General features: G+C 35.3%; 1 protein-coding gene across 3 annotated transcripts in view; it reads left to right on the plus strand.

Annotated features, from left to right (window-relative positions):
• LOC109090112 (netrin receptor UNC5D-like) overlaps positions 1-12,873 on the plus strand; it is a 177,382-nt gene that overhangs the window by 144,205 nt on the left and 20,304 nt on the right. For 2 of the 3 annotated variants that reach the window (XM_042755171.1, XM_042755170.1), the window contains exons 6-11: positions 716-883; positions 2,345-2,509; positions 3,008-3,040; positions 5,578-5,763; positions 9,167-9,523; positions 10,212-10,296. In XM_042755171.1, the coding sequence (XP_042611105.1) occupies positions 716-883; positions 2,345-2,509; positions 3,008-3,040; positions 5,578-5,763; positions 9,167-9,523; positions 10,212-10,296 (994 nt within the window). The remainder of the gene's footprint in view (positions 1-715; positions 884-2,344; positions 2,510-3,007; positions 3,041-5,577; positions 5,764-9,166; positions 9,524-10,211; positions 10,297-12,873) is intronic. The other variant, XM_042755176.1, reaches the window with a different exon arrangement.

Raw genomic sequence — 12,873 nt, forward strand, 5'->3', positions numbered from 1 at the left:
ACAGTTCATCCATGGTAAATGCTTGTAAGGATGGTGATTTGGAGATTTAATTCTAACGTGTTTATTCATAGCACAATGTTTCTTCTGTTTTTCTTGTTAATCTTCTTGGGAATGTCGAGGCTGTTTCATCTGATGTTAAACTAGTTTAATTAAATAGTGATTCGTATCTTGTAACAGGTATGTGTGTGTGTGTCTAATTTAAATGTTTGTCACTGGATATCACAGCTGTAGATATGTATAGGTAGATGCCTCATTAGCGACTATTTCTGTGGGGTGCTATACATAAGCTGTCCGCCATATTGGAAGAGTCAACTTGGTATCATTAATCATAATAATCAATGATTATTAAGATGCCACAATTCTTGGATATCTGTGGTTCCGCCCCTCTCTTGCATTCTCGCCCCCACCGGTCAAACTGACCGGTAGAGAGTTTATGATTAGCTGTATGTTATTATTCACATTTAGCATTCTATTATCTATTCTGTTATCCTGCTATGTGACCTTGGTGTTAATATTTGTTGTATTGCTGGTTGTACAGCGAAGATATATCAAATTTAGACTACAAAAAGCCAAACCACAGATGTAAGAGAAGGTTTTGCTTAAGCCTGTTAGTCATCCTGACCTCTGGGTGTTTTTTTCTGGCAGGGTGAGGGAAAGGTTGTCTCTCAAGCTCAGTTGTTGTCTTATTCAGTGGAAGATCTCTTTATCTCTGCAGTGAATGGTGGATGGTCTCTGTGGACAGAGTGGTCTCCTTGCAGCGTGAACTGTGGGAGAGGAGTTCAGAAGCGATCTCGGACCTGCACTAACCCCGCTCCTCTGAACGGAGGAGCGTTCTGTGAGGGCATGTCTGTGCAGAAGATCACCTGCAATGCACTCTGCCCAGGTCAGATGCTCATCAACCCCAGCACACCCCTGAGGTGTAGATTTTAGTATCAACGTAGCACTTAAAAGCCATGTTTACATTCATAATAGTACATCAGACATTGTAGTACATTTTCCATTCTATAATTATTCAATGTAAGGGTATTATTATGGATATTACTGAGGCTTTACTTCATGTATGTAAATGAGACCTTTTGTTCTCCTATGAGAATGAAGAAATAATCTCTAGTTAGTGTAATTTTATTAGAGGAGTTATTCATGTTGTACTCTTGTCTTTGTGATATTTAAATCAATTTGTGAAACTGTCTTTTTGATCTGACCATGCATGATTACTTTTGGTTTGCATATTAAATTTTAATCTTTTAATTAAAAAAAAAAAAAAAAAAAATCACAGTTAGGCTTCAAATGAGTAAGACGCATTTAATTTGTTTAATTCTTAATAAATCATGCATTGAGTTTATATGTGATGATGACAATTAAAAAACAAAGTATTTATTTATTTATTTTTTTTTGAAATTAATTAAACAAGAAAACATGTTCATGTTGTGACTATTACATAAGTCAGTTATTTATCAAATGTTAATTAAATGACACAATATGCTATGCTAATTAATTGTTTATAATAAAATTCTTAATTTCTGAAACCTCTTAAGCATCTGTCCAATTGGGTAAATCTCACAGTATTTATTTTATTCATATAATGTGGAAATGCATTATGACATCATGAGCGACATAAGTGCCTTTGTGTATTCCGCTTGATACAGTTTTACGCTACCTTACAAAAGTTGGTAAGAATTTTTTTGAATGTTTTTAAAGTCTCTTGTGCTCATCAAAGCTGTATTTATTTGATCACAAATACTGTAAAAACAGTAATATTGTAAAATATTACTACAATCTAAAATAATTACTTTCTATCTTAGTATATTTTAAAATGTAATATATTCCTGTGATGCCAAAGCTGGATTTTCAGAAGCCATTACGCTTCAGTGCCACATGATCCTTCAGAAATAATTATATTTGATACTAAAGAAACGTTTATTATTGTCAATTTATTTCCAGTATTCTTTGAATAGAAAGGTTAAAAGAACACCATTTGAAATAGAAATCTTTTGTAGTAACATTGTATGTCACTTTTGTGATCAGTTTACTGCATTCTTGCTGAATAAATGTATTATTATTTTTATTAATATTTAAAACCTTGTTGTCCTCGAACATTTGAACACTTAATCATTTAAGCAATATCTTTTTATAGCTTGAAAATAAAATGAAGAACAAATTAAAACTTTGACCAAGTTACAGATAATACTGAGAATTTGATCAATTGAAGTGTGGTCAAGAGTTGGACCATTAAATCACTTTTAATTAAGTTTATGAAGTCTCTAGAAATCATTGCCGAGTGCAGTTAATGCACCGAGCATCTGTTCACCTTCCTTTAACGGCAACCCCGTTGTGTGCTCTGCAGTGGATGGAGTCTGGGAAGAGTGGAGCGAATGGACGATGTGTAGCACGCAGTGTGACAGGCAGCGATGGAGGGAGTGCAGTGTTCCACAGCCTCGTCACAGAGGCAAGATCTGTGAGGGAGAAGGTCAAAGCACGGAGAACTGCACGGGAGGACTGTGTACACAAAGTGAGTATGTGCAAATGGCATATTATGTCATAAACATCGTCATTTCACCGATGATAACAGGGTCATCATCATCGCATGTTGGTCATGCTATTGCTCACTTGGTCCTTGACACAAAGCTCAAGCGTGTGAATTGCAATGTTTTGGGAACTGTGATAATTGTCTGCTAAAAGTGGATGAAAGTGAAGGCATCATGCCCCGTGTCCCTCTCAATATCTCCCTCGTAGCTGTTATGATGAGAACCCTCTCAGATTTCTCCTCCTTAATGAAGGATGGAAACATCCTGCAGCCAAAGTGATCCAAAACCATCTGCCAGTAGCTTCCCATGGCAACAATGCCGAGCAACAGTATCCACAGCTGATGTTGGCACAGCCTGCAGTTGGAAATCTACCCCTGATGTGAATCAGATAGCAGATTTGTAATAAGTATTACAGGGATGGACTGTAATTCTCTCTCCCTTTCTTTCTCTCTTTCTCTTGTTCTGTCTCTTTTTCCCTGCAGATGGGAAGCTGATGCATGATGTTAAGCCTGAGAGTGAGTTACTCCATGTGAATTCATAATTGCCGTACAGATGAGTGAATAAAACAACAAAATAAGCTGTTGCTAATGTTAATGTTGAACTTCTGTTTTATCTTAAACATCCTTTTTATGAATATTCATGAGAATTTGTGTGATAGCTTTTTTTTCTTCATCCTTAATTAGGAGAAACTCAGTCACCTCAAATATGTCTTCACTTTTACGCTTGGTTACCTGTATCATTATGTTGACGACAGAAAAAAAGATGCAGAAAATTAATTAGCAAGAATACAATCTGTCTCTCAGTTTGAATTTTAGTATGGAAATTACAAACCAACTAAGGCATTCACAGCAAATGAACTTTACAAATAGTTTTTGCAATGTAAAAATAGTTGTTAGAAAATATGAAATCAAATAATACATTTATAATATAAAATTAAAGTATAAAAAATATAAAGTATTTAAGAAAATCAAGAAAATATTTTTTCTCTAAAAACAAAATATTTTATCTAAAACAAGTCTTATTGTCTTAGTGCTAGTCAATGTATTGTGTCCTTTCAGATTAGAGAGTGAGTGATTGGATGTGGCATTTGAACATTTGCTGTATTTAGAGGAAGCAACGGGGTGTAATCATTGAATATTAACTCACCTCGTCAAGCATATTATGTATTAATTTCTCCCTGTGTATTATTTTAACCATATTGAGGCACTTTGCAAAACATCATTTTAAATATGTATTAGTACCAGGTGCATCTGAATTGTTACAGTGATGTGGCTCTGAGACACTTCTGTGTGCATTGGTCTGTGAGCTGGGTTATAATGCTTCTAATTGAATCTATTAAATCTGTTCCATGATGGACATGCAATTAATTCACCTTTACTCTTGGACAGAAACTTCTTTCCAGCTTGAAGCATGTAATCCTGTTTAACTTTCCATAGTGCGTCAGGATATTTGAAATGCAGTGCAGTAGTTTTATAAACATATTCTTCCTCTCATGGCATGATTAATGTCCTCTGCGTCCTTTGTGATCTGACGAGTTCTGTCTGCCCAACCGTCCTGCTGCAAAGGTCATTTGGGCCAGTGCTATAGAAGCCAGCTGAACAGATGTATCATTGCGTGGGGTGTTGGCAAACCACCCTGCCAGTTATTAAAGTAGTAAGAGCCCTGGAATCCACATCTCCCAAACTGCCCTCATGTGCCAAGCATATCTTTAAACTCCGCTAAACATGTGCATATTACACCTGTTCCATTTGCACAGGTGTCTAAAAGATTTGCAAGTTTAACCACAATGACCAGACATGGCAGCTTTAAATGTTTCCCTGTCACAAAAATGTTATTTTTCTGGCACCATTAAAGCATTTCATTGGCACAACAAAACTGTTAAAAACTCTATATGTTATTATCTTTTGTTTTGTCTATTTCATAACAATAATAACAACATATAATAGAAGCAATAATGATGAAAACAATAGCAACTACTGCTACTACCACTACTAATGATGAAATATTATAAAAGATTACTTATCATTAAAGTTTTATTTTATACTGTTTCATAACACAATATAACAAAAACATTAGTAATAATAATGACAATTGTTATGAAATATAAAATTACTTATAATTAAAATAATATTTTATATTATTTCATAACTGCTATTTCATAATACTATTATTTCATATAATTATATCATATAATATAATGTATTAAATATAATAGATTATATTTACAACTATACACTTATTATTTCTTTATTATCTGGCACTGTGAAAACATTTCACTTGCACAAATCTACAAAACTATTACATGAACCATATCTTGTTTTATTTCATAACACAATAATAATAATAAAAATAATAATAATAGGCTAATGAAATATAAAAGAGTGCTTATAAGTAAAGTAATTCTTTATACTATTGCATAACACAATAAGACCTTCTTCTAAAGATGATGATGATGATAAATACACAAAAATATAGTAGTAGTAATAATATTAGTGTTATGACATAGTATAAAAGATTAGTTATCATTAAAGTAATATTTTATGTTCTATAACACTACTACTACTATTACTAAAAATAATATTATTATTGTTATTATTATTAATAATAATAATCATTATTGCTATACTATTTTATCCAAGATAGCAGAGGTATGTACATGTATTTGCTATTTGGTGTATTTTCCTAAATTGTTTCCACAATAAATGATGGTTTTTCCATGAAGCCTAAGAGAGTGTGTGTGTTGTGTATACATGTTTTTGTTTTTGTGTGTACTTTTACCTGAATACACACCAACTCATGGGGACTTGTGTCACCGTGGGGACCTAAATTGAGTTCCCCATGGGTACAGAAGCTTATAAATCATAGAGAATCAGTTTTTTTGAGATTGTAAAAATGCGCAATGTTTTCTGTGAGGGGTAGGTTTAGGTTTAGGGTTGTAGGGTGATAGAAAATACAATTTGTATAGTATAAAAACCATTATGCCTAAGGAGATTTGCCACAAGGGTATTGAACCTGAAGTGTGTGTGTTTGTGTGTTTATGGCTGTGTCCCAGGTATGGAGAACTCTATTGATGTTGCGCTGTACTCTGGTCTGACTGCGGGGGTGATTGCTGTGGTCGTCCTCATAGTGGCCATCACCCTCTACAGGAAGAGTCAAAGTGAGTATGGAGTGGACGTCATTGACTCATCTGCTCTTGCTGGGGGCTTCCAGTCCTTCAACTTCAAAACCACCAGACAGGGTAAGAGTTCATTGTAGATGAAGCGGATTGGTTGGATTAATTGATTCATTTTGATACTGAAGTTTCTGTGCTGCTTGTCAAAACAGGCTAAGCCACAATGAACATGAACACCAAATAATGAATCCAAATTGAATTGAATTGCTCATAAAGACATGCAGACGCATGCCATAAGATTTTTTTTTATTTCACAGCGAGACACTAACATATTTCAGTCACACAAACAGTCTCCCCTGAGCAAACATACATTCGCACAGAAAAAAAAAAACGAGTAAATGTTTAACGCATGCTACGTTGACTTCAATTCTGCCTTTTTGTCAGCTGTGCCGATAACTTTTGTTGATAAGACCACGACTATAGTCACATGACCCACATTTGGTTCCGCTACACGCGTCCATATTACTGCTGCTGACACTTCTGGGTCAGAGAAAGTGATAGCCATCGCCTTGCAGGGTAATCAATCCTGCCTGCTTGTGACAGCACAGTGAAAGGCTGTGACTAGCAGCTTGTGTTTACTGTGCTCAAGGCCTGGAATGGCGAAACCCCCCACCTTTGCATGCAACAGGAATGAGGGGATCAAGGCTCAGCTCAGCTGCACCTGTCAGGTCATCAATCCTATTTAAAAAGGCCAACTTTCTCCTAGCCTCCCACTGCCCCTTATTCCAACAGCCAGTCCAGTTCCCATCAGAGTTGGTAGGAAAGACCAAACCCCATGCAGTGGAGATAAGAACATGTTGGATGATCATTTGAGGATGTGGGATGTAGAATGAGACAATAGAGGCTTCTCTAAACAATTGTTCATTTTGAAAGTTCAAAAGTTCCAAATTTGAATGCATTTCATGTCATTTTGATTTGGTTTTATTTCTCTTAAGGTAGATTTTGTGTTATTCATTATATTTTGTATCACTTTTCCTTTAATCTAATTTTTCTGCATGATATCTGTTGCAGTTTTCTCAGTGTGTAATTATGATAAAGTTTCTAAAGTATTCCAGCTGACTCTCTAAATCTCAGGTAACAGTATGACACTCCGGACCTTTGCCCGTCTGTCTGCTCTTGAAATCTGAGCCACTGAGTCATTTTAATCATGATTCTAATTCCAGATCTTTCCCCGCAAGGTGCCCATGACATGCCTGTTTCATTAACTTCTATCATCCTGCTGTCTCATCCTTTAATTTTTCTCTGTCACTTTTTAAGATTTCCTGTCTCACGGTGATCATATCCTGCTTCTGAAGGGATATGAGAGGAGAAAACCAATTTGTTGTGGATGAGAATTTAAGAAGTTGAACCATTTAATGCTTTAATTTCTTCATATGTCTGGTGAAACTAAATCAGGTTCAGTTCTCTGCTATAGGTAGTGGTTAATTCACCCAAAAATCTAAATGTTGTCATCTCATGTCATTCCATGCCATGTAATAATTTTTTTTTTTTTGTCCATACAGTGGGTGTAAAAAATGTTTTGGACCCCATTGACTTTGTGTATGGACAAAAACAGTTGAAATGTTCTTCACAATATCTTATGTGTTCTACAGAAGAAAAAAAGTGATAATGGTTTGGAGCAACATGAAGAAGCGTAAATGATAATAAAACTTTAACTTTGGGGTGAATATACCTTAAAAGGATCATGAAGTTGATAATTCCAAATGTGCATATGCAGCAGCATATTTCCTAAAATTTTCCAGCATAATTTATTCTATCCTGACACCTTTGAACTTAGGAACGTTCAAATTGTAAGACACACCTATCATCACCCTGTTGCAAAACCTTGACCTGCCTAAGCATGGCAACTAGAAATATCCCAAATGCCTGACACCAATCAGCCCAGTCTGGGGTAATTAACGATTTTCCTAAAAATAAAGACCCATTAGCCTCCTGCCTCCCACCGCTCACTGTGCAGCAGCTGGCCGGCAAGGACTAAGTGACTCAATTGTTAGAGCTACATTGGCACTGGGAGGAATTGTGAGGGCTCAGTGATGGTGTGTGTCTGTCTCAGAGTGGAAAAGGTGAGAGAGCAACAGCGAGGGATGAAGACCCCTTCCAGGGGCTGTTTTGAGTTCAAGCTGGGAGGTGACAGATTTATAAACTTGAAAAACAAAAAGGTCATTTAGACGTAGTTCATATAGGTCTGTCTTCCTAAGTAGCTAAATGAATAAATTTTACAGGAAAGAACAAATCTCTCATGATGTCACTGGAGAACTAATGCTAACTGTGCTTATGGGTGTTGACAAGCTATTTAAGGATGTGACTATTGACATGTGTACCATGTGTTACTTTGATAAAGGTTTATAAAAACAAGTACATTTGCTGTTCAAGTTCGCTTGCATAATCTAAAATTCCAGCTAGCAATGTATATAATATATTTTTTTGGGGGTCATCCAAACCCCTTAGACATAAACTGTATACTCCTGAAATAATATTTCAGTATTTTACAACATGTATGCAGACAACACATATTTGCATATTCATGGTTCTCTGACTGTGGTTAACAGTCAAATGGCATGTAGTTAAGGAGATAAAATAATACTTTTTTCAGTAAATGTTTTATTTTGATTGTTTATAGTGTATACACACACACACACACACACACACACAAAATATATATATAGGTCTGCACAACTGCGCAATTATTTTGTCATAACATTTTAACAGTAATATCATATATAATATTGTACTAAGTCTCGTATTTCTGCTGCTGAAACCTACCAGGACCTCTTTTGTGGTCTTTATTATTATTAATTTTAGCTCTAATTATAAAAACATAGACATCACTGTTGTAAATTGCAGCTGTTCAGTTGGCTTATCGAACCCTCATTTAGGAAACCCTGGAAGAGAAGGTTGAGTAAAGGCGGGGGTCCTAGGTTCTGGGGGTCTAGTTTAGGATGAGCAAATATTCAGTTTGGGGTAGAGATCAGAATTAAGGTTAAGAAGAAACCTCTTTCTTCTACTGGACTGACCTTGTTTCAGTTAAATTGAACTGTAACATTGGACTTTGAATTATATAATCTTAATAATCTAACACCTATTCAGAACCACATTTCAGGTGGTTTGATTTTGAAGGGCCAGTGATTTAAGAGGGGAAAAAAATAAGCCTAAATACATAATTTAGTAGGTGCAAAAGCACTTTCTTTTCTCACATACTTAAAATTGTCCCTTTAACTCTTGTATTTTTCAAGAAAAGATTTTTTTTTTTCCGTTTTTCCAGCACTCTTAGAATGAATATTTTAGCCAAAACAGCAAATTAAATATTTAATCCTTTTCTATTTGCATGCCTTGATTTTCAGGCTGTGGTCTGCTGCACTGGAGCTGGCCTTTTAGGACCCCATCTAACCATATTCTTTTCTTTTTACTTGTGTCAGCAACACCTATGAAACACCCAAAATATCACAGACTTGTGTTTTCATCTCCTCAGGCAATCCACTTCTGCTGAATTCCTCAATGCAGCCCGATATAACCGTCGGCCAGACGTACAGCAGCCCAATCTGTTTTCAGGACTCCATAGACAAAGAGCTCTTTGACCCCCTGCCAGACAAGTTCAAAGTTCAGAGCTCCTTTATGGTTTCACTAGGTGTGGCTGACCGGGCCGAGTACCATGTGAAAGCCCATCTTGAGACCCTTCCTGCTAACCTACCCCCAAACTACAGCACAGTGGAAGGAAAGATGATGACTATGATTGTTCCTAATGGACTTCACACACTCAGGAAGACTCAGTTTAAGACAAGTGCAGTGTTTGGGCATCTGGGTGGCCGATTAGTCATTCCAAATGCAGGTGAGAGAAAATGTATATATTTATAATATATTTATAATATTAGTGTTTGTATTAGATACCATTCATCAAGTTATTTTTATGCAATGATGAGCATGACTGTCTTGAATTAATCTTAAGATACAGTACAGCTACATTTATTCATATTCTTTTAGCAATTGGATGGAGTTCATCGAAAAATGAGAATACTCATAGTCATTTGTTCACCCTCATTTCCTTCCAAGCCCACAAAAAGTGGCATGAACAGTATGCAAAATAACTCATCATCTGTTTGCATCTAATAAGTGCCCTAAAACCAAATGCTCTCTTTGGCTGATGCTTGTAAAGGTCAACAGTTCATTGAACCCATTCTCTGAGGTTTGTTATTTTTACTTGTTAGTGTGCACGAGGAAGTTTAGAAAATAATGGCAGAATACATAACACAACTATTGTTATTTAAAATGTTTTTTTTTTTTTATTCTGCTGCTGAGGGTGTTGTGTTCACCTTTCACAAGATTGTAGTTAAATATAATATATGAGCACTTAATATGTAAATATAAGGACATGGAATCATTTTTAAGTCTTTTAATGTGTTAATGAATGCTCATATTGGCAATTAGTTCATGTAGCATAGGAATTAGTGTGTATTGTGTAGCTGCACATAAATAGTATCTCAGTGTTGTTGTTGTTGTTGATGGTGTTGGTTTTCTAGGTGTAAGCTTGCTGGTACCTCACGGGGCGATTGCTGATGACACCTCTTGGGAAATGTACATGCTCACAAATCAAGAGGAGTCTAGGTAAGACATATTTGTATCACTTTCACATCATTGTATAAGCATTAGCATTTCTTTTTAAAGATTCAGAAAAATATATATATATCTTTTTTATTATTTTTTAAAGAAACAATTCAAATTTCTGTTGTTCAAGAAGCTTTTAACTAGATCTGACGTTAGACACTAAACAGGCAGCCATCACAACAGAATGTGACTATATTGTTAATGCACTTCACTGTGTATCATCAAATCAATGTAAAGTCTAGTTTACACAGTGGTTTATTAACAGTACTGCTTTGAAAGTTTACATATTTAAAGTCAGATGCTACTGCTTTAAATAGTTACACATTAGAAGAAATAGATACAAATTAGGTCAGTTAAAATTTCAGATACATTGACATTGCAGATGCGTTATAAGTTTTTAGAAGTGCTTTGTGGTATACAGTTTGGCATCGTCTGTTTTATGGGAAGAAATCCCATTAGTTTGAATAAATGAATATGGAATGTACATCTCAGAATTGACTTTTATCATCAAGACTCCCTCGCCTTAAATTGAGATCTGATTATGGATATTAGAGATGGAATCTGACTTCACACTGAAATGTGAAATGCCATAAAAGCTCTCTCAAACAAGCAGGATTCTGGCTTTGAGTTACTGAATTCTTTTAGGTGAAAAGCTGAAGTCTGATTATGACACAAGCAATGACTTGATTTTCCTTTATCACATCGAACATGAAGTTCACATAAGTGAATCATTTTATCCTGATCATTGAGTGATCATTTTATGTGAGTTGTTTTGGCATATATAGGTCATGGTTTACACCCCCACCTGAATCTTTCCCCATAAAACTTTCTTGATAGTTTCTGAAGATCTTTGACACATTGTGTATTGTGTATTCTCAGAATGTAAAGGTAATGACCCTGCATGAGCCTTGATGTGTCTCTGGAGACAATATGACTGTTGCACTCTGGCAAAACCTGAAGTAGATCCAACACAACTTGCTATCATTGCTCAGACTGAATACATCCTCATAATTACACAGGATGATTAATCTTCATAACGACACAGGATGATTGAGGAAACAGGAAACAACAAAAAAATGAGTGTAAAATGAGGACGTTATGAGTCATTGTTAACCACATCTGTGGCAAAACACTGATTTAGACTGGAGCCTTGAGTTCAAGGTGCCCTAGTGTTGTTTTTGGCGGGTTTTTTTTTTTTTGGTTTTTTTTTTTTTTTGTTTTTGTGTTTTTAGTTTTTATTTGTTTTAGTCACGTTCATACTCTTTTTAGTCTAGTCAAGTTTCAGTCAACTTAAAGTCTGAGCATTTTAGTCTTATTTTAGTCAGAATTATCCATGACTATTTTCGTCTAGTTTTAGTCGAAGAAAACGGATGACATTTTAGTCAGTTTTAGTCGACAAACCTGATGACATTTAGTCTAGTTTTAGTCAATGAAAATTGTATTTTAGTCTCTTTTTAGTAATGCCATTCTATTTAACCCAGTCAATATAGTACAAGTACCTAGTAGTTTAGACAAAACCAAAATTTTCTTTTAGCCAAACCCATTTCAAACAAGGTTATCTTATTATATTATTGTTACCTTATAGACTCAAGAATACATCCAATCCAGACACGGAAGACGCTCTGATTTGAATTTACAACATTTGTTACATTTACATAAAACATTTAAATAAAATTAATAAAAAAATAAATAAAAAATCAGCAAATTTTTCTCCCAAAGACAAACCCCGGCTGGCCGGCCATCGGTCCCTTTCTCTGTGTCAAGGCTGATTTATACTCGACGCAGCCGCAAGTTCGCTTGGGTGAGTGTGGAAAATATGACTTCATTGCGGTGTTGGCAGAAGTTCGCTTTGAGTGTGTGCGAACTCATTTCACTTGGCGGCGTGCTTGCCATTTTTTTATAACTTTCTGCACAGCTCCACATCCGAACATGAATGTCTGTGCCGCCGTTTGTGTGAAACAGAAGCAGCTTAATGTGAAGTTCAAACTCAATCAGGTGCTTTTTGACGGAAAACGTTTTTTTGAAAAAAAAAGTTTGCATTTTGTCCAAGACTTCTTATTTGAAGTACGTTTTATTTTTATTGTATAAAATAGAGTTAGAATTCATTTAGATATTAATTATACACTATTTGCTTAAAGTTGTCTTGTGTTTGATGCGAAATACAGCCAATAGTTTAAGATTGTTTTAAGTTTGTACATAAATAAATGATTAATTCATCAACTCATTCATCACAATACTTGTACTGGCAAATGACTTCACACTGGTGATTCCCGACGGTTTTAGAGGACAATTACTCCTCGTCGCCCCCTGTCGTTTCAAATAATAGTACAAAGGCAAACGCGACAAGTAAAAAAGCCTTGTCTGTTTGGGAAGGAGAAGTGAGACACAGGAAACAGAAATACTGCAAAATAATAATAATAACGAGACTACACAAGACAAAATAACATTATAACATTTCGTTTTGTCTCATTTTGGTCAACAAAAATTAAGAGACATTTTAGCATAGTTTTTATTTTGTAAACCACATTTAGTCTCGTTTTTATTCGTCAACAATATTGCATTATACATTTAATTATA

This window comes from Cyprinus carpio, chromosome A5 (genome assembly GCF_018340385.1).
Source record: "Cyprinus carpio isolate SPL01 chromosome A5, ASM1834038v1, whole genome shotgun sequence".
NCBI classification, from domain to species: Eukaryota; Metazoa; Chordata; class Actinopteri; order Cypriniformes; family Cyprinidae; genus Cyprinus; species Cyprinus carpio.